Source organism: Camelus bactrianus, chromosome 3 (genome assembly GCF_048773025.1).
Source record: "Camelus bactrianus isolate YW-2024 breed Bactrian camel chromosome 3, ASM4877302v1, whole genome shotgun sequence".
Classification (NCBI taxonomy): Eukaryota; Metazoa; Chordata; class Mammalia; order Artiodactyla; family Camelidae; genus Camelus; species Camelus bactrianus.
The window spans coordinates 94,964,389-94,985,935 of record NC_133541.1 but is presented as its reverse complement, the minus strand read 5'-3'; the positions used below and the strand labels follow the sequence as shown (position 1 = coordinate 94,985,935).

The 21,547-nt window shown below is 52.7% G+C and overlaps 1 protein-coding gene and 1 long non-coding RNA gene across 2 annotated transcripts in view; one reads left to right on the top strand and one right to left on the bottom strand.

Annotated features, from left to right (window-relative positions):
- TCF7 (transcription factor 7) overlaps nucleotides 1–1,155 on the bottom strand; it is a 32,536-nt gene extending 31,381 nt beyond the window's left edge. The window contains 2 exon segments of the mRNA XM_074360669.1: nucleotides 415–481; nucleotides 676–1,155. Coding sequence (XP_074216770.1) covers nucleotides 415–481; nucleotides 676–1,125 — 517 coding nt within the window. The 5' untranslated portion in view covers nucleotides 1,126–1,155.
- On the top strand, nucleotides 37–19,311 carry LOC141577082 (uncharacterized). The gene is made up of 2 exons (XR_012505638.1): nucleotides 37–431; nucleotides 1,663–19,311. It is a non-coding gene; the product is annotated as an uncharacterized LOC141577082 (long non-coding RNA).
- The last annotated feature ends 2,236 nt before the right edge of the window (nucleotides 19,312–21,547 follow it).

Genomic DNA, 21,547 nt, shown 5'->3' with positions numbered 1-21,547 from the left:
AAAAATCAGAATTGCCAAGGGGTCCCCTTCAAGTTTGTGACTTGAAGGGCTGGGGCCGCCCGCAGTGCCAAGTTTGGACGAAGGACCTCGAGTTCAGGCCTTCCTTACTCGACCTCCACGCCACGCTCTGGCCAAGGAACCTTGGCCAACGCTTGCTCCTCAATACAGGGGATTAGTCAGTCACCTGGGCAGGAGGGGAGGCGGAGATGGCGGGGGTCTGTTTACTCCTATAAAGGTCAGGGCACCGGAAGTGACTCGAGCCTGGCGGCGCCCGGGAAACCCGCCCCCCACTCCCCCACCCCCTCGGTTTTACCGCCTCCTTGAGCAGCAGTTGAGGGGAGGCAGCCCCTCGGCTCCCTTCCGTCCTCGGGGGCCCCGCTCTCTTAACCCAGGCCAGGCTGTGCATAAACTCACCGTCTTCCAGAGACTCCGTAAGTTTGTCGGGGAAAAGTCTCTGCGAAGTGTGTTCCCGCCCCAGAGCCTGCGGAGAGATCCAGAGGGGCCTTGAGGGGGTTGGGGAAGCTGGGGGCTCGGGCCCCGGGCCCGCGACAGGAGGGGTCTGAGGGATAGGGACCCCCAAGGACCGCGGAAGGGAGGGGAGGGAAGGGCGAGCCGCGCGTCGGGGTTGGAGCGCCGCAGCTGCCGGGCAGCAGCGGGGCGCGGGCCAGCGCTCACCTCGGCCCCGACCTCGGCCTCGCCACGGGCCCCGGCGCCCTCCCCCGGGACCCCCGCGCCGCCGGCCGCGCCCTCGGACTCATTGACGAGGGACGATTTGAGCTCAGCCAGGTCGCGCTCGGGGCCCGTGGCGCTGTCCTGGCTCTTGTTGTCCGGCTCCTCGCCCTCATCCTGGAAGGCCAGGAGCTCGTCCGGCGCGCCGAGGTCGTCGCCGCCGCCCGCGCCGCCCCCGCCCGAGTCCAGCTGCGGCATGGTGCGCTCCGCCCGCGGGGGTGCAGGGCGCGGGGGTGTGGGGCGCGGAGCCGGCCAGGGAGGCGGCGAGCCCGGAGTCCCGACCTCCGAGCCCGGAGCGCGGCAGGCGGAGCGCGGGCTGACTCCGCCTGGGCGGGCTGCGGGCGCGGGGCGCGGGCGCCTGGCTGAGCCGCTCGGGGAGCTGGCGGGTCCGAACATCAAAGGCGCCGCCGGCGGAGTGCCGGGGGCGGGGTGGGGACGCCGGAGGCGGGCCCGGTCGGTGGGCGGAGCCAAAGCGCCCCGCTCCTCCTCTCCCTGGAGAGGCAGGGACGAGCCCAATTGGGCACAGTCTTAAAGGGCTCGCTCCCCCAGACGTAACCCGAGTGAGGCGCCGGACGAGCCTAAAAAACATCACCCTTCTCTTGAAATGCGAGGATTCTAAAGGAGACTCCCGATCCCGCTTCCTCACCTACAACCAGAGTTTTCCGCCCCGCGCCCAGGTTTCTCCTCCGGCTGTGGAGGGTGCTGGTCTATTAGGCCCTTGGAGCTTGGGGGTGGCTTGGAAGGGGGGTCAAGGTGTGAATTGCGTCTGTCCCCGGGGCCCAGTATGTCCTAGGCTTGGAACTGGGGGCTTCCTAGAGCTTGGGGGCTGCTCGAGGCTGTGCTGGAACACCTGGCCGGCAGAGTTAGAACTCCTCAAAACCCCATTCTCTGGCTCATTCTCTAGCCCTCTGACAATTTGGGACCTCCTTCTAGGTCGCCTGCACACAGTCCGAATGGAAGCATATATCCCTCATACATTTATTGAGTGTCTGTTGCATGCGGGACTCATACATCACACGTCTGTGACGGGCCCCTCAGACATGTGGCGGCTCTGAGGCGCCAACACAGCCAAGACGACAAGGAAGAAGTATCCTGCTCCCACCCAATACCGATCCTCTAGCCGCACCCCCCACCCTCCACAACGACTCTCCCAAGTGAATTGTATGCCTGGAACTGCGGCCAGGGGATGCGAGGCTTTGGGCAGCTACGTGGGCCGCGGGATTCTGACGAGTGGTCGGTGGTCCCAAGCAGCTCAACCTGAAAGTCGCATTCCCGCGGAGCCCACTGCCTCTGAGCCTGGCGCAGGCGGGCCCTCCAAAGTCTAGGCTGCAGGGTCTAAAGCCCAAGGAGCGCGGGAATGTGCTTCAGCTTTCATCGCATCTACCAGGCACCCTGAGTCATGTCCACGTGGGCCTCCTCAGCACACTTGACCTCGGCTCAACCATTCATCTAGGAAAGACACTAGCCCTTTTGGATCGCGGTGCAGTAAACCGCAGCCCCCAGCGGATTCACGGTAGACGTTCCCATGTCTCCCGAAAGCAACTGGGGCACAGGATACTTAGGAGGGGAGGGCATCTTGGACGCCTCTCCGGCTCAGAGCCCCAGAGGATTCCTGCAGCGGCGCAAAGCCTGGCCGGAAGAGGGCCGCGCCGCCCCTGCGGGTCCAGGCCCAGCCAGGCTGGCTGCGGATCAAAGAGCCAGGGCCGCCCTTCTCAGCGTTCAGATCCTATCTCCACCCGCTCAGCGGGGCGCCTCAGTCCCCCACCTCAAGGCTGGAGCGCCCACTTTTCTTTCCTTCCGGGGGCTGGGGGGGGAGGGGGAGCGGGGGTGGGCACTAGTGCTCAGCTTGGCGGATGGTGATGTGGGGAGAACCCTGCCCATTAGGTCTCCCCAGTCTCCTTTCCTGGGTGTGAGCTTGCTGTTTAGTCTCACTCATCCCCTCTAGAAGGGGATAGGGTTGGGCCAGGGAGGAGGGGAGTTGTTATTCAAGCCCAATGTAGCCCAGTTGGGCAGGGAGAGGGTACAGGAGGAGGGGCCCAAGGCCTCCCCCACCTCCTCTGCCCCTGAGGTTGTAGGATCTCTATTTGGTATGAGCCTTCTCTGGGAAGCTGAATGGGAATATGAATCTGCCTAACCCAAAGGCTTTGGATGTCCTCCTGCATTTGAGGGTGAGCCCAGCTTAGCAAGAGCCTCCTCCAGGATGAAAGTCCGCAGACCCATGAGGTCCCAGTGGACATAGACTAGTGGGGATTGAAATTTTCTCCATGGAGAAAGGACAGAAGTGAGGGCAACAGTGAGGTGGTTTGTTTGTTTTTCTCAATAAGGCTAAATTTTTTCAGCTTAAAGTATTAGCCTTTAATCAAAGATAATGAACTGTCTGCTCTATAGGTGTGAAAACAGCTTTTCTTTACTAAAATGATAGTGAGAATTGATTTTTAAAATATCCTTATTTGAAAAACTTAGCCATTCTCAGTTCACTCTTTCCCACCCCCAAATTTCTTTGGACATTTTATAGGGCTGTGAAATCCCAAAGTCTGGGAGCCACTGCCCTATGCAGTCACGGCTCCAACTACTTGCCCTGCTGGGTAGAACCAGGGGAGGGGGTGGGTAAGTAGGGAAAAGAGGGGTGTGAGGTAGGCTAAAGGTAGGGAGAGAGAGGCTGAGTCTCAGACATCCACAGCCACTCTGGAATCAGCCTGAAGACCTATGAGGGAGCATCTACCCTGTACTTACTCTGGACTCAGGCTTGGAGAAGGCAGGGTCAGAGGAGGGGACCTGCCCTCCAGGAGGCATTGATTGCTTGAGAAGCTGAGAAATTATTAGAGCTGAGTTTGTTACTGAATTAATCTTTACAGACCATGGGTGGGCAGGAGGAGCTCAGATACGGGGAGATCAATGTGGCTGGAGTAGTCAGGCTGGCTTCCTGAAGGAGGCGGACTTCATGTGGGCCTGGAAAGCTCTGTAGGGCTTGGAGAGACAGAGAGGAAAAGTTACTCAGGCTTGTCCTCAAAAGGCAGATCCAGCTCTGCAGTAGCCCCTTGTCTGGTCAGCACAGATTCCATCATCATTGCCATCATTCACACAGTGACTTCATATTACTGAGTGATTACTATGTACCAGGCTTCACATACATTATCTCATTGAATCATCATACTGATCCTATGACATAGGGACTACTGTCCCCTTTTATGAATGAAGAAACTAAAGCTCAGATAGGTTGAATAAGTTACCCTAGATCTCACCGCTTGGAAGTGAAGGTATTAGAATTGCAAATCCAGGCAGTCTGATTCCTGAGCTACCCTCATAACCACATTCTAGTGTTCCATTATGATTTCTAAAATTCCAGAGGGTGTCCCTATCTGCTTTGTGGTCTTTGCAGACAAGTGCTGATGAATGAGCTGTCACTAATAGAGTCCCAACTTTCTAGGTGTCTCATGTTGCATACAGGGGCCACCAGGAGGACTGGGGCAACTCCCTGGGTGGTCTGTATAGGGTGGCTCAAAGCCTTCACTGGGTGAGAAGGCCCAGAGCACTGAGTCCGACAGACCTCAGTCTGTACCATCTCTCTCCCTGCGCCCACCCTAGACTGCCTGCGCTGGGTGTTGACTCAGATCCCAAACAGAGACAGTAGATCCTGGGGCTCTTCCAAGGGGTAGTGACTGGGATATTGCTGTGGCTGCCCCCCGGAGGTGACCAGGCAATTTGGGGACCAGAGGCAGCTTCAGGGAGGCCACAGAATCTTCTAGATTCATGCAACCCAGGTCAGAGCTGGAAATTTAACAAGGCTTCATCTCCATGCATATGAACCAGGCAGACTGCACTGTCCTCAGATGCTGAATGCAGGACAAATGCAGAGCTCTTAAGGGCTGAGGATTGGAACAGGAGAGGTCCGGATTTAGATTTAGACAGATATGGTTTCGGTCCCTACCCTTTCATTTACTAGCTGGGGGATCCCAGACAAATCACTGACCCTCTCTGAGCCTCAGCTTCCTCATGGGTAAAATGGGTATCACCCCAGAGCCTGCCTCCCACTGTGGGAGCAGGGTTGAGATGACTCATGTATCCTAGGAAAGAGCTTAGCACGGCACCCAGCACAGTCCAAGTGCTCTAATAAATGGGTGCTCTTGCACTAGATAGTTTTCGGAAGTTGTTAAGCTAATTGGCTCTTCATGTAACGTCATGTAAATCATCTAAATATTCTCATGCCCTGAGCCCACTTAATCATAACTAAGGCTAAAAACATACATTTCCTTTCCTTTTCTTTCATGTTCCTTTAACATGAAAGGCCTGCATGAACTCTCTGACCTTTTCTAACAGGGAGACCCTTGAAATGTGGCATTTCCAGAAAATGGCTCAAAGGAGCCCCAGATGGATGTGGTAAACTACAACGGGTCGAGGTTCGGAGAGGGTCTCTTCCTGCCCGCCAGCTGCCTGACATCCTGTTGGGACTTGCTGATCACCGCCTAGCTCCGGGCAGGAACACTTCCCGTGGAACTTTCTCTCTCAGGGCAAAGCCTGGTCACACATCCTAGAGGCAGACTGTGGTTTGTTACTAGAAACACAGTTTGCTCTCTGAAAACTGTGTAGTTTCACTGCATGTCTGTGCATGTGTGTCTGTGTGCGTACTTGTGGGAGGTTGTGGCCTGCAGAACAGCAAAGACACACAATTGCTGGGGTGGGACTGCTCTGGCAGCTGCCTTTGAAATGAAGCAGGAAGGGTTTGGGGTCATTTCTTCCTTCTTTATAATATTCTGTGTGTTCTCCCCCCAGCTCCCTAGAATTAAGGCAATAACCAAGAATTGCTCTTAAAATAGAAATTTAATAATTAAGCTAGATGTTAGCTTTTCTTGATGAAATCCCAAGGAAGTTTGGTCTAATTGGCTTGAGGGGTGGTGTTGGTGAGATTATAAAGAGAGATGCCCCACAGGTTCAGAAGGTTTGTTATGACAATTTCCCAGGGGCTAATTTCTCACAAGGTGCCAGCCATTGTTCCCAGTGATTGAGGCTGGGATTCACTCACCAGGAGGAATAAATAGTCCTGGGTTTCCATTAGGAGGGGGTCTGGAGTCAGAAGCCAAGGTGTCAGCAGCAAAGGCAAACTGGGAATGGATGCTACGTGCCAATCACTGGGCCCCCAGGGTGCACTAGTCTCCCAAGAGTTCAGTAGTAGGAGGCCTGTGTCCTGGTCCCTGTTCCGCGACTGGCCTGCTGAGTGAACTGCCTTCTCTGGACCCAGTGCCCCTTACCTAGTTGCAGGGATGCAGTGAGAAGCCCATTGTGATGAGTCCAGAAGGCATCAGAAATGCAACAGGAAGTGGGGGACACTGAGGCCCAGTATCCACGTGAGAGTCGCCTGCAGCTTCACAGGGGAGTGTGCCCACATTCGCTCCTGTTTGGGGTGTGGGAACAGCCCCAGACACACTGATGTCCTGATGTCTTACTTGTAGTAAGTACCATTAGATGTCTTCCTTTGAGTCAGGGCTGTCAGGGCTTTGCCGCTTATTGCTAGGGTCTGACACAGAGCTGGCAAACTGCAGTGCTTAGAAATTTTGGGGTGGATGCCTGACTTGATGGATAGATGGATGGGTGAGTCATTCATAGCAGTGATCACTTAGAATGTGGGGAGGAAGTAGCAGGCCCAGTACCTGCTTTCAAGAAACTTGCCAACTTGTAGGGGATATCAGGCCACTAGAGTTTCCAGGAGCCAGGAGTTCAGAAACCTGGCTGTTATGTGCATGTCATGGAAGACAGGGAGGGCTTCCTGGAGGAAGAAGGTCAGCTTAGGAGGCAAGAAGGATTTAGTAGGCCAGGGCCTTCATCAGGCGGAGCAGTAGCCCACATTCTGTGTTGTGAAGGACTTTGACCCCATAGGGTCTCTGGGGCCTAGGTGAACCAGGATCCTGGGAGAGTTTGGCCATCTATTGATTCCTTCCGAATGGCACATCACCATGCCCCAGTTCCTATAGTCCCCCCATCCCCCACCAACTGGGACAAATCTTCCCAAGTATTGTCTCCCCAGATACTGGCTCTCCCTGTTTGCTCCCTCTCCTTGGGCAGACTACCTCCTGGGTGCGTAATCTACCATTGTGCACTGGGCTTCAAGGTTTTCCTGGTTCAGTGCCCCATGTAGACTGCCCCCTCTTATTTCTAGCAGCTGGAGTGTGTGTGGGGGGTGCGGGGAGGAGCAACAGGACATGGTGAGAAGGGAGGACTTAAAGAGGACCTGTGCCGGAGGACCTGTAGTCACAGTCAGTCCAATGTATACCACCAGTAAAGACTCTGAGAAGTCCTGTACCAGAGAAACCTTGTCTAGCTTTCTTCAGTTAAGTGCCTCCCAAACTTATTTGACTATAAAACTATTTTTCCATGCATGATTTTCCAAAGAACATGGCTCCTCTGAAAGTCTTTGGGGAATGCTGGTATCCCTGGTTTCAGGAGGCAGGGAGGGGTACTCCTTACTCAAAATATATCCCAATGTTTGACCCTGATATGGAGGAAATTAATGGTAGTTGAACCCCAAACTGGTCTTCATAGCTCTAACCAGACTTCACTCTAGCGCTACTGGACTCTCAGCTTCTTGGGATCACAGTACCTTCACCTGTGTCCCTGCTGAGTGCTAACATGAACCAAGCATACTGTGGTGCTTAGTAAATGCCTGCTGCTGATGGGATGGAGCTGTTGTGTGAAGGTCCAATCCATTTCAGCCCCTCAAACTCCCAGGGGCTACTCCCATTGTTTCGTTAGCTGGGAATTCTGCAGCGTCTGAAATGCCTTGTTTTTTTCCAAGGCTCATCTCTGGTCTCTCCCTTATCCAGGAAGCCTTCTCACCTACTCCAGTCCAAAGAGACCTCTCTCCCTTCCAGACTCCCATTGCCTTTAGAATTGAAGCCCCTCAGTTTCTCCTGAACTGTTCAGTCTCTTTCTTGTGAGTGAGTCTTCTGTGTCCTGACTGCTGTCTTTGTCGTCTGAGAGTCAAGGGGTGGGCTTAGAGCTCAGAGCCTGTGTGTGAACTGGGGCTTCTCCACTTACTCGTTGTGGGTGGGACCTTCGGTGAATCACCTCCTTCTTGGAGCCTTCGGTTTTTCATCTGTTAAGTGGGAGCAATAATAAAAAATATGTTGTCTCAAGATCTAGGAAGAAGAGATGAATTCCTGCTTGTAAAGTACTTCACACAATGTCTAGTTGGGAGTAGGTTCTTGCTAAGTGGCGGCCAGTGTCAATTATTATTGTTCCCAGCCAGCAGGGCTGGGCTTAGGACCAGCCCTTTGAAGTGCTTAGCAGAGGCTGTCCTTGCAATCCTGCAGTCCTGCTAGTCATGGGTGGAGAGTGGGGGCCAGGGTGGGGAAGGCACCAGGAACCCTGCCTTCTGAGGCCACCGAGTGTTCAGCCTGAGTGGAGACTCCTCCTGCCAAGAGATGGCCATCTCCAGATGTCTGCAGGCCGGAGGGAGCCAGCTGGCCTGTGGGGCCTCAGGGCAGAGAGAGGACTAATGGGAGGAAATTACACAGAGAGATTTCATCTCAGCTTGAGGAAGCACGTCTGCTAGGCAGAACTGGCCAACCGTGGCCCGGCCGGGCCCCTGACAGAGGCAGTGAGCTCCCTGTCACCAGAGGTGCGCGAACAGAGGCTGAGGGCTTCCAAGGGAGGGAAGCCTCTGAGTGGGTTTCTACCCTTGAGGCTCCTCCGAGGCTGTGGGCAGTCCCTTGTACTTCCTGAGTGGGTCTGGCTCTCACGTGGCCCATTGAGCCCACTAGGTGTCTGAGCAACACTGGCTCTGTGTGGAGTGTGAGGGCAAAGGCTTGAACATTTCCGGCTCCAAACTGGGGCCAGAATTTGGGAGGGGGGAGGGCGTTGCTGTAAGAGGCTGATCTCAAGGGGGTTAGTAACCACAGCGTCACCTTTCTGAGGTGGCAGCTTGGTTAGAGGGCTGACATCATAGACCCTAGCCTGTTCTGCGCCCAGATGCCCCTCTCAGGCCTGCCGGGGCCAAGAAGGACAGAGATTGATGGTGGGAGGGGGCTTGTTCTTAAATCAGCCTCCCCTCACTTCAACTTCTAAAAGCAGGGGCTGGGAGGAAACAGATGGGAAGAAGCAGGAGAGGAAAAAGCCTGGGTTACAATATTGGCCATTTGGTAGCTCTGTGACTGGACAAGTCACCTAACCTCTCTGCTTCAGTTTCCTCACCTGTAAGACAGAATGACAGTAATACCTATCTTCTTGTGAGGATTAAGTGAGTTATTGTTTGTGGTCCATAGGAAGTACCATGTAAGTATTTGCTAAATAGACAAAAATTAATTGATAAACTCGCCTATGCCTAGTCTACCCTGCAAGGGGCTTTACATTAATCTCCTTGTTTAGTCTCCACAACAGCGTAATGAGATTGAAACTCCTATTATTAGGGAAAGTGAATCCCAGCAGTCAATTCCCTGCCCAAGGTCACACAGCTGGTGAGAGGTAGAGTGAAAGCTTAAACTCAGGATGGTCTGGCTCTCAATCACTCATTTCTGCTGCCCCACAGGTTTGCATCCTCTCTAGGGAGACAAAGCACAAGTGCAGGGTAACAACGGATTGATGGCGGAAAGGGGTCAGAGACGTCCCCCACATCTGCCTTGCTCAGGCTGGAAGCCCCTTCTCGTGGCTGCTGCCCAGGAGAGATCTCTCTGACTAATTTGTGGAAACATTGCTGGGTGACTCCGATTACAAATTATAGCCCTGCTTCTTCCAGCTGAGTAATCTCCATGGTGGGGGGCAGGGGGTGGTCCTGGAAGTATTGGGGGTTCTAGGATGGCTGAGTTTGCCTTGGTGGTGACACAGCTGAGGGAGCTGAGCCACCCAGACAACCTCCAGGGGCAAAGGACAGGAGCTGGGAGGCCTGGGTTCCCTAGACAGTCTCCCTGGGTGGCGCGGAATCCCAAATGTGGGCTTAGGGTGTCCTGCTCACTCTCATTTTTCCTTCTGTCCCAGCTGGACTCCTCTCTCTTGCTCATGACTGTGTGTCCTGGGCTGAGCCAGGGCGGGCAGGGAGCAGATGTCCAAGAAATATGTGTTGGATTCCAGAATGTCTCCAGACACTACACTTGACTGTTTACAAAACTCTTTCCCCACTGTTATCTCATCGGATCCTCACAACAGCCCTGAGAGGTAGATCTTTTAACCCCATTTTACAGATGAGGAAACTGTGGCTCAGAGAGAGGAAGTGACTTGCCCAAGGTCATGCAGCTCAAACCCGGGTCTCGGGGCTCCAAATTAACTGTAGCTCTGCAGCCCAGCAGAGATGTCTCTCCTGTCATTGTGTGAGGCAGTGGGGGGACAGAAGGAACCCATTGTTGGTGGAGGTCCCCATGGCCTCCTTCAGCACAGAAGTACTTCTCAGAAACGGTCAAGGGAAATGGTCTTATCATCAACCGGGCCACAGAGTCACAGCCTCCATGGCTTCTCACTGGGGCGCAGGGGCTCAGGGATGCTGAGTTCTTTCCCAGCCTCTCATCGGTGTCAGTTAGTCCAAGCTCTCAGGAGCTCTCTGCCAGGGAGATGAATCCAAGTCATTGTCCTAAAGGTGGGAAATCAGAGCTGTGCCTCATTTTGGGGCAATAGCACTCTGTTCCCTGGAAACAGAGCACCAGAGAACTGTCTGAGATCCCCCCTTCTCATGCCTCTAGCCTCTGGAGCTGTCCTGGAGCGAGGGGCAGCGGCTCACTTTCTGGAGCCAGCCTCCATTCTGCAGCGGTGAAAGTGCATCTCTTCACCTCTGGGTCACTGGTGGGCCTCTGCTGACAGCTGTGGTTTTCCTCGTCAGCTCTGCCGTTTTACTTTTTGTTCACTGCTCTATTATTACTGACATCTTAAAGGGTTTCCCCTTCTGGTCAAGCTTTGTCTTTTGTTTTTATAGTTTTAGAACTTCTCTCCTCTTCTGCCTGCTCCCGGCTGTGGTTTTGGAAGATGCTGAAGCAGGAGGTAGATGAGGGGCAGTTTGAAAGCAACTTCCCCCTGTGTCCCTCACCCCCCTGTCCCTGTCCCCAGCAGACCTGAGGGGCCCGCAGGGTGGACCCAGCTCTGAGGGCAACACTTGCGGGAGAACATGCCCCTTTGAACTGGGAATTCTTTTTCTTGTTCTAAGTGGGGATTTGGTGCCTCTAGCCCTGCATATATAAGGCCCTTGGCTGCCATGACCCACCCCCTCCCCTTCCCTCCAACATTCTCCCCCTCTCAGGGCTGCTGCCACTGCTGGGGGAAGCTTCTAGTACAACTGAGCCCACTAACCATAAACAATCATCACTTCTTGGGGCCGGTAGTGCCCTGGGAAGATGGGGACATGGCAGATCTTGACAAGATGGGGGATAGAAAAAGTTTTTTGTGGGGCCCCTCTGCCCATCCTGATTCATTGTGGGACTAGGTTTAGGCTGAAAACTCCCCTTCTGAAATTCGCAGCCCCTCTGGCTTGGGCGGGGGTTTCTGCGCTATGCTAGGCCATAGCCACCAGCCCTTTGCAGTGGATTCCTGGACTTAAGTGGGGGGCTAGGGTGGCCCTATCCATTCTGACAGTTGGTTTTTGGGAGGGCAGGACTGCAGAACTGAGAACCACCAGGCTGTCAGAGATTAGCTTGAATTCCTACCTCTACCCTGGAGCCAGAGAAATGCTCCCAGCCTCCTCCTCAGCCCTGCACCCAGGATCCCAAACTAGGAAGGATAGAAGTTGCAATCCTTTTTGCCCCTGCTCCCCCTCCAAAATAGTAGGGGTAGGACCTGGCTGGTTCCCAAACTACTCGTGCTTTTGTAGCTGAGCTCTAACTTTTTGTTTTATGTTCGAAGACAAGATTCAGATCTGCAGGGGGAAAGCGCTTAAAACCCCTTTGGTTGCTGGGACTTGTACCTGAGACAGACCCGCAGCACGCCTGCACCCCAGAGTGGGAAATGCTGTCTTGGTCTTTCCTGTACACCCACAGAAATTCCTGAAGTTGCCCAGAGCACCAGCTCGCAGGCTAGTCAGGGATCTATGATGCCAGCACAGTGAGGACTGAGCCTGTCTTGTTCACTGCTAGTGCCACAGACCCCAGAGAATGGGGGGCATCAGTGGGCAGTTAGAATTCCACTGTGTGGACAACAGCCTGGTGTAATTCCATGCCCTGGACAGCAGAGTCTAGTTGTGCAGGCCTCAGAGAGGGGAAGAGCAGTGAGGATCAGAGTGGTTAGGGAGGAGCCCTGGAGGAGGAACCCCAGAGCTGCACTGAAGGGCAAGTGAGGGGGGTGAAAGGGAGGGGGGCCTTTGGAGCCGAGGTTGAGAGGTGATCCTCCCCCTCCTACCTTCCCTGGACCAGCCCCAAGCACTGAGGAAAGCCAGACTGCTAGAGCTCAGAGAGACCCATGAGATGGCCAGGACCCCCAAACATGCAGACAGGGGAAACCGAGGCCCAGAGGGGCAGGTCTCAGGCCACTGGAGCCCCTTCCTCTACTCCATAGCCCAAAGAATTTAGAAGCCTCCTGCCCCAAGCTCAGGAAATCTTGAATCATGCAGCAAGAGAAAAACAAAAATCCAAAGCACGCATTTAGTGTATGAGTATGAGTTGCTCTTGTAATAAAAAATAAACCATTTCATGTTATTTTTTTTTAAATGTAGGAGGAAATAAACACTTTGGGGGTAGGGTGAGGCTTGAGAGCTTGCTGCATTACAAAAACTACACTCACTCACTGCCCTGACCCAGGGTGACCAGGCAGCTAGTCCAACAGTCTCCTCCCGCTCCCTCCGGGGAAGGTGGGATCCCGCTGGGGAGCAGCTGGGCCTGTGCATAGCACCCCCTGGTGGCTGGCTCTGGAGGAGGCTATGTCTGAACGGCAAGGGTGGGAAGTAAGGAGTTTGGTCGCTGCCTCCTTCCACAGCGGCTACCATTGCACATTAGAGTACAGAAGCTGGGTCCCACTGGCAGAATTCATCTCCCTCATTTATCAGGGAGCTGTGACAGGATACTCACCCGGGCTTTGCTGCAGGCCTGGCGGCCAGATCTGCAGGTTCAACAGAGCCCCAGCAGGGGATCTTTTAGAAAAAAGTCGCTCACACAGGGCCTGATGGCGGTGACAGGCAGCACGAGAGCCTGGAAGGCTCCCGTTGTTCCTGAGCATCAGACTGACCCCACCTCCAGTGTTGCTGACAGAGCCATGGCACACAGCCCACAGTGAGGGGTGTCCCTGAGGAGTCCCTGCTCTACCCTGGCTCGCTGCTCAGGCTGACAGGATAGTGACAACAGTGATGGCAGTAGCAAAGTCAGCTCACGTCCCCTGTTTCCTGAGTGCTGCCTCCAGGCCCGCACAGGTGAAGCCTCATAACAGCTCTATGAGGCAGATGGTCTCTCTTTTTTTTCCATGTAGTCTTTTTTTTAGTGAAAAATCTTTAAGGTAGAGAGCATTGTATAATGAACCCAATTTCATTCCAATTTCACAATTATCAAGATTTACTACAATTGTTTTGCTTTTCCTTACTTTCTTTCTCCCTTCCTTCCTTCTTACCTTTTTTTCTTTCTCTTTTTAAATATTTTAAAACAAGTCCCAGACATCATGTCATCTCACTCTTGCATGCTTTAGTATGTATTTCTAAAAACATGGACATTTTCTTGTGTAACCACAAAGGCATTATCGCAGCCAAAAAAAAAAAAGTCATAATTCCTTGGTGTTATCTAATACTAGCCTGTGAGGCAGGTACTTTTACTGTCCCCATTTTCCAGATAAGGAAGGAGAGATTCTGAGAGGACCAGTAACTTGGCCCAAGGTCACACAGCTTGTTAGTGTTGGGGATGGAATTTGAGTCTGACTTGGTGGCCCACCCTCTAAATCACTCTCTCTGGTCCTCAGTTTCCCTCGATAAAGTGGGGAATAATAATGACTGCCTTACTCCTTCACCTGGTACTGCCTGAGTGTACCACGTTACTCTTGCTTCCAACAATAACAATGAAAATAGTAATGAGATAAAGCAATCAGAAGAATTGATAGAAAATTGATATGATTGCCAAGAACTATGACAATGAAAGAAAACTAAGCTTTGCTGCGTCCCCACTCATCTGTCAGCTCACCCTTATCTCGTTTAATCTCTACCCCAATCCTATGTTTCCTGATAGGCAGCTTCATTTTACAAGTGAGGGAACTAGAGGCTCAGAGGGTGGAAGTGTGTCTCCAAATTCAGGCCACTAGTAGCTGACAGGAGCGGGATTTGGAGCCAGGCTGGTCTCTTGGGAGTGGCAGAAATCCCAAGGGTTGTGTCAGGAGCTGAAGGTGGCTTTGCTAAGGGTTTCAGGGCATCCTGCCATCACAGGGAATGTGCCTGCTGGGATTACTGCTTGCAAGCAACAGAAATCAGCTTTGGTGATTTGGGGCAGAATAGGAGTGTATTGGACGTATTGGGATAGTTCACAGAAGGGATTGGAAGGAAGGAGCCAGGCTGGGAAAAAATGGACGTGAAGCAGTCCTGGGGCCTGGAAGGCAGCAACTGCTCAGAAGCCTCAACTCATCACCACCTGCAAGATGAATTCACTTCTGCCTTTTTCTCTGCTTTGATGTGTTTTTTGAGACCCAGAGACCTAAGAGAAAGCTTCTAAGGTATCCAGCCTGGTGGCACAGCCTCTGCCCTCCATCCCTGAGAAAGCAGGGCAATTTCTTGGAGGGTTCCAGAGTGCTGGGCGGTGCCAGGGCTTTTAAAGGAGTGAAACAGAGAGGGAGCTGGAGGGGATTCCCCAGAGAGGACTCTGCCTGCTTGGGTTTTCACACTGTAATTTTGTTTCTAGTCCTCAGTGTGTGAGTCACATGTGAAAGTCTCTTGTTTTGCCAGGCCCGTGTCTGCTGCTGCCACCACCTTCACAGCAGCTGCCACCTCTAGGTAGGAGGCCTAGATCACGGGCAGGACCCTGTCTACCACTGGGTGCTACAGATATGGGAGCAAAGCATTAGGGACTGTAATCTTGGGGCCCACTGCTGGGGAGGGATTTTCCATCCTTTGCATCACTTGCAAATGAAAAGCTAATTATATGCAAACAAATGGGTGCCCTCAAAGCCCAGCAGCTGGTAGGAGTTGAAGGGAGGGGACCTGGCTCTGGCTGCTCTGTGCCTTCCAGAAAATACTCAACCTAGCTTGCCCCCAGGGAGAGCCCCGGCTTTGGTCAGATCCATTGCCACCTTCTTCTAGAAATGGGCCCTGGCTGCCGCTAGAGTCTGTACCCCTGGGCACTTAGTACTCCCTGAGGGGCCTCAAATCCTTGTGAGAAGTAAGTGGGGCATAAAGTTTAAATTAAGAAATAAAAAGGGGAGGAGGGTATAGCTCAGTGGTAGAGTGTGTGCTTAGCATGTACGAAGTCATGGGTTCAGTCCCTAGTACCTCCGTTAAAAAAAACAAAACTAATAATAAATAAATAGACCTAATTACCTCCCCCACGAAAACAAACAAGGCCTATTTCCCCTCCTCGCCCTTCCCTCTCACTGGCTTCTCTCTATGAAGCTCCATTTCTCCTCAGCCTCAAAATATTACCCGCACCGGGGCAGCCCCAGCAGCTTCTGACTTTTTTGCTCATCACGGCTGTAGGATCTGAGCCTGGAGCCCGGCCTGGCTTGCCCACTGCTCCTGGACAGACAGGCCCGGGAACAACAGGCCCTCAACACAACTTTGAGTGCACTGCAACCCACCTGGGTTGTTTTCCTGTCCTTTGTGGACCAAAACTTGGCCCCTTGGGACTCTTCTACCTCCTCAGTGCCTCAGTTCCTCTGGGTGAGCCTCCAGGAGAGAGGGTAGGTGCTGGGCTGGCCTTGGGCACTATGAGCTAAACCCCCTACCTGTGCAGGCTTCAAGGACCAGATCGGGCGCACTCATGCAAGAAGCCTCAGGGCCGTGGGGCCAAAGAGCTTCACGTAACGAAGATGGGGCTGGTGGTCAGGACCACACAGGGCACCATTACCTGTCCAGGCCCAGAGGAGTGGAGGGTGAGAGGGGAGCAGTGTCAGAGGCTGGCAGAGGACTAGTCCAAGAAAAAGAAATCCTTGTGTTGGCAAGACCTGTCCTGTGAGGGTCTCCGTGAGAAAGTCCTCAGGAACCCGAACCATAGTTGTACACATCTATTTGCACATTTTGTATACCGAGACCACTGTATATCTAGATCATTGTCTCTTCTGTGGCTGTGAGCCTCCTTCTGGACAAACACACTGCTTCTCCTGTCCTCCCCACCACCCTGAGGAGCACCCCGAGGCCTGCTTGCCAGCAGCCCCTCCACAGGTGTGGACATGTAGAGCGGCAGGGACCACACACTCTCGAGCCACTGGAATGACCTCTCCCGGATGAACCAAGCAGGGCCGTGGGCTTCCAGGAAGGGGTGGCTTCCCTAAGCTTGTGCCCAGCTGCCACTGGAAACACCCTCACCGTTTCATCAACTGAAGATGTATTTAAAAGAGTTCTGTGTTGTGGCTGTTCTGGGAGAAGTACTTGAGGATCCAATTTTAAAAGCCCTTTTCACCGCCTGGACCCTCAGCGAGTTGCCACAGTGATACTTTAGAAGAAAAACAGAGCTAAATGAGCTTGGTCGTGCCTTTGTGATCCTGAATGTTTTCCATTCTGAGCCCTTAACATATAATTAAAGATTATTTAGTGTAGACTTTTTCTTTTATTGTAAATTAATTTCAAAACCAAGTTTTGAGGTTAAATAATGATTGCATTTGTTAATCAATCCAACCTGGATTTTCTTCCAAAAGCAAACCGGATACTGTTGTCAAAATGTTGGAAACGGGATTTTTGAGAACTTGGGGTTTCACTGACTGCAGTGGCATTAAGGCTCCTGAAAGTGTGACTGTGTGTTGATGTCTTTTCACTAGGCAGGGATGTGCTTTGGGAAGAGGTAAAACTAAGGATGTTGATGGCATATGTTCTGGGGGCTGTGAACCTCTGGCTGTGGTCTGGGTCCCAGGAAATTCACCGCTCCCTGAGAGGGGGCTGTCAGCCCCTTGGCCAGGCCTCAGTGCACCTGCTGGAGAGCGCATAGGTGTCCACCCAAACACAGTGAGGTGGATGAGGCCCTGGGACAGGGGAAATTGGCTTGCAGCGCCTTGTGCCTCCCAACTCCAGTCTCTGTCAGAGAGACTTCTGATGTTTTCCTCTGGGTTTCTCAGTCTCGGCACTATTGCCATTTCAGCCAGGTAATCTTTGTTGCAGGAGGTGAGTTGTCCCGTGCATTTTAAGGTGTTTAGCCACATCATTGACCTCTACCCACTAGACACCAGCAGCACACGGCACCCCCCCCCCCACTTTCGTGAAGCCAAAAGTGTCTCCAGGTGTTGTCAAATGTCCCCTTAGGGACAGAATTACCCCCAGCTGAGAACTGAGTTAAAACATAATACACATTCATGGTAGAAAACGAGATAAAAATAATCTACAATTTCAGTATCCAGAGTTAACCCCTGTTAAGTTTTCGACGTACTTCTTCCAGACTTTCTTTTCCACGCAGATATGGATTTTTGCTTTTTCCTGGAACCAAGGCCACACAGTGTACTGTTTTGTCACTTGCCAAGCCACGGATGGCACAGTGGCTGACTTCCCTTGCAGCCAGATCTACTCTGCTGCACCTCCCCGCAGACTCGGCTGAAAGCACCCCTCTTCAGTATGGCAGCTGAGGGGCCTGGAAGAGTGGTGTCAAGCCCACCAGGATCTCATCTTAAGCTTTAAGGGTCACATAGGTAATAGGACAAACTTCAAAATGTGCAAATAGATGTGGACAAACTGTTTCCTTTCCACCCCTCTCCTGTCCATCCTTTCTCAGACGCAGCCTTTGCTTTCTCTCATATTCAGTCTCAGAGATGGTCTGTGCTGTCTAGAACACGGGTGCCTATTGAGCACTTAAAATGGACTAGTGTGCTGAGGGGCTGCATTTTAAATTAAATTACATTTAAATTAATTTGAATGTAAATAGCCACTTGTGGCTAGTGGCAAACTTCTTGATAGCACAGCTCTAGTCCCTGGGCCCTGGCAGCCTCTCGCAGCTCCCTGGAGCCCCTGGGAGTGGGAGGGGATGGCAGTCTGGGATCACACAGCCCTGATCTACAAGCACCTCAGTGGGGCTGGAGCTGCAAACTGCAGGGAAGTAACAGCTACTCTCTAGTGAGGCAGGGGATTCCAGCTAGGGGACATTCAAAGGTTTCCCGCAGTGCTTATCAGAATAGGGAACGGCCAACAGGAGAAGGGCAGCCACAGCCATTTTCTACCCCTTTCTGCAGGGTTATGGCCCAGCAGCCATCAGTCCCTCGGGGGAGGGCTCAGTCCTCTCTGGGAACAGGAAAAAGGGCCCTCACCCCAGTTCCCTCAGGACTCTGTGGGTGCAGGGCTCTGCCCTGCATGGAGGCCTGTTCTCTCCTACCCAGACCTGCACTCTGAGTTTGACATGAGACGCACTGATGGGAGCTCTGGAGTACCTGCTGCCGCCGACTCTGTGAAGTCTGAAGTCTGGGAGGTCTGGTCAGGCCCTGTGAAAAGACATCACCAGTAACCTGGGCAATTACAAGTCTGTAGTGCTTGGGCCGAGATGGGACTCTCAGCTCTGCCTCAGCCTAGAGTCCTGCAGCCGGGCCTGTTTCCCTGAGGGCATGCTGGACACACACGCAGGGCTACCATGGAACAACTCTGGGGACACCATTCACATGGGACATGTGTGGCCAGGCTGGGGACACAGATGCATGCATTTGTGTCAGTCTTGTGACCATGCACACCTTTCTCACCACACTTCAGTACCCCCAATACACGAAAATCCAACTTGACTAAAAATAACAAGCAGCCTTATTGCCCACTCTTGGAAACTCATGGCTTCCCTCAGGGCATTTGAAGTGGGTCCCCTTTACATTGAACTGCTCAGGACCATACTCAGCTCAAGCAAGTGAGGTGCACCCATGCGCCGATGACTCACTTGTACATTCAGGCTTGCCAAGGGCCAGGGCAGCTGCTGTTCTCAACCACGCAGATCTCTGGTAGACTTACGAATCCACAAATCACCTTTATCCCCTGGAAGGATGATTGAGCACTAGATTGAAAGAAGCCTTTGCTGCAAGTGTCTTTGGTCTAAGCTAGAAGCCATCATAAGGAAACTCCAGCTGTTCTACTGGTCCCTGAAAAGTCGTAAGGGTTGCAAGCAAGAAAGACTTGGATGCCAATCTGTGATCATCTAAGCCCCAGTAGCGAACTTACTGAACCACATGGCAAACAACAAGTATAGTACCTTTGTTCCTTCCTTGTGGGGGGCCAGTGGGGGTTGTTGGGAGGAATTGGCATACATAGGAGGCTCTAGCATCTGTGTTGGAGATCACCCCCAGAAAACTGCACGTCTCTAGGTGAGGAAATGGAGCCAGAAACATCAAGACATTACCCCAGGATTTAACAGCATAAGGGGCAAAGCTGGGACTCCAACCTTGGTCTTCCAAGCCTGGCCCCCGTCTGGGAGCCCTCCTGCACACAGCTCCCTCTCCAGAACAGAGAGAAGCCCAAGACAGTGACTCAGGACACGCTCCGTAGTTCTGCTGATCAATTTTTTGTTTTGAAGTGAGATGTTCTGCCGCTATTAAAGTCTTTAGGAAATTATAGTGATTTTGACTTTTTCAGACATGTTTGAATTACTCACAGTCTGGAATTCCTAGGCAGGGGGTGAGACCCAGAGAGCTGCAGAGAAGTTAGGGGCACAGGATCTGGGGTCAGATGGAAATGAGTTCAAATCCCCACTCTGCCACTTACCAACTGTGTGAGTTAACTGCTCTGAGCCTCTGTTCCCTCATCTGGTTTCATTAACCAGTACCAGCATTTAGTTCAAGAGTTGCTGAGGGACTAAACGAGGTAGTAAGCAGAGAATGGTTGGCTCCCAGGAGGCTTGAAGAAATGGGCTTTGGGGTTATTTCTTAATTGAGCAGGGAGGCTGGGGTCTTGCTCTGCAAACACAGAATCAGCTTGGACTGAGGCCTGAAGCAGAGCCTGTTCGGCCTTATGGATCATGAGCAGGGCTGTCTGAGTTCAAATCCCAAATCTGCCACTGACCTGGGGCCAAAGGACTTGCCCTCTCCGAGGCCATTTCCCTGAAGGAAAAAGAAATGTGGATGACTACTGTGTAGGTCTATTGCAGGGACTGCATGTTCAGTGCTTAGAATTGGTGCCTGGCATACAGTTGGTGCTCATGGATGAGCTTATCGCTGTCCCTATTCTTTCTGTCTGTACCTGTGTTTCCGTCAGGGTAGCAACGGCTCATGTCTGTAGAGGTAGTGGGAGAGTTTCCATAGCTCTGTTTCTGCCAAATATGGTGTGAATTTGAGCTTTTCTTGTTCAGTATGTGGCTAAGCCTTTGCCCAGGCTGTTCCATTGCTAAGAAGCCCCTTACTCCTCCATCCCGGCCAGCAAGGCTGTGGGAAGAATGCGAAGAACTTTCCTGATCTAACCCGTCAGAAACATTAATTGAACATCCCACAAATATTTACTGAATGCCTACTCTGTCCAAACACTGTGCTAGTGTTAACCTCTCCATTCTTTTTTCTCAGCCCATTTCTGTACTTGAACACTTGTGTATTCCACCTTATGCTGTAGCATTAATTTTCTCTCCAGATTTTAGAGGGCAAAGGGCCTTATAACCTGCATAGGGTCCAGGGCCAGTTTGTACCCCGGCATCTTCTCTGTCTGACTTTTCTTCCTGAGCACAGACCCACCCAAGGGGCAGATGTGTCAGTCTCCCATCCCCGAGCCAACGGCAGATGGATCTGAGCATGCTCAGAAGGACTGCGGGGTACCACCACCCAGCTGGGGATTCAAAGCCCTTGAGAGGTAGCCCCCAAAGGAAGATGAAGGCCTTAAACTGTTATTGTAAGTGTGTCTTCTCTTCGTGGGTTGCATGGAGATCAAAGCCCGAAGGAAGTAGAAAGTTGCTCTCTGACAAAAACACCATATTTTTAGAAGTGCTTGGTGGTTTAGGATGTTTGCCCCAATGCTGCCTTTCAGTGGTAGGGGGTGGGGCTGGGGTGGGGGCCAAGGGATGCGACCTCAGGCTGAGGGTTGCTGAGAGTGGGTTTCCTGGCAGCAGAGGGCCTGAGGGTGGAGGCTGAGGGTGGGAAGTCCGTCATCACATATCTTTCCTGAAGACCAGAGCCCCCAGGCCATATACTTGGCGGGTGGGCAAGGCCGGGGGAGTCTGAGAGGCCTCTGGCTCCATCTCTTTTCAGACAAGGGAGCATGAAGGCCCAGAGAAGAGCAGAGGATTTGCCAGCCCCTCCCCCCTTCTCCATCTGGGGATTTGGGACTTGCATGCATGGAACCCTTAGAGAACAATGCATGCATTCTGTAATCAGAGCTAATTGGTGTGGTTCAGATGAGGAGGAGGAATGCTAGGCTTTTAGGGGCAGGACATCAGTGGGTTTCTGAACCAACTGCCCACGAAGAGTCCATGGAGAATTAGAATAGCTCGCGGGGTCTGGGAAGGGTAAAACTTGGGTAGGTGAGAGGATGGCCCAGCAGCATGGGCAAGAGCTGGGAGGTGGAAACTCCCTGGGCCTGAACGTGGGGAACAATGGGAGACATGGCAGAGGCAGGAGCGAGACAGGAGGGGACCTGCTCACACTCCCAGGGATCAGAGTCTAAGTTCTGTTGAGCCTCAGTTTCAAAGGTGACTGGGAGAGGTGAGCTGGCTGCTCCCCACACCCAGAGGGGAGCAGAGGCACGTTGGGGGGCTGCCCAGCCCTCCCCATCTCTCCCCAGTGCCTCTACCTTATAATCAGGGTGGCCCTTCCTTCATGTTTATGCCAAAATCCCAAACAGCCAAGGCTGGGCTGGTGAGCTGTAATTTAT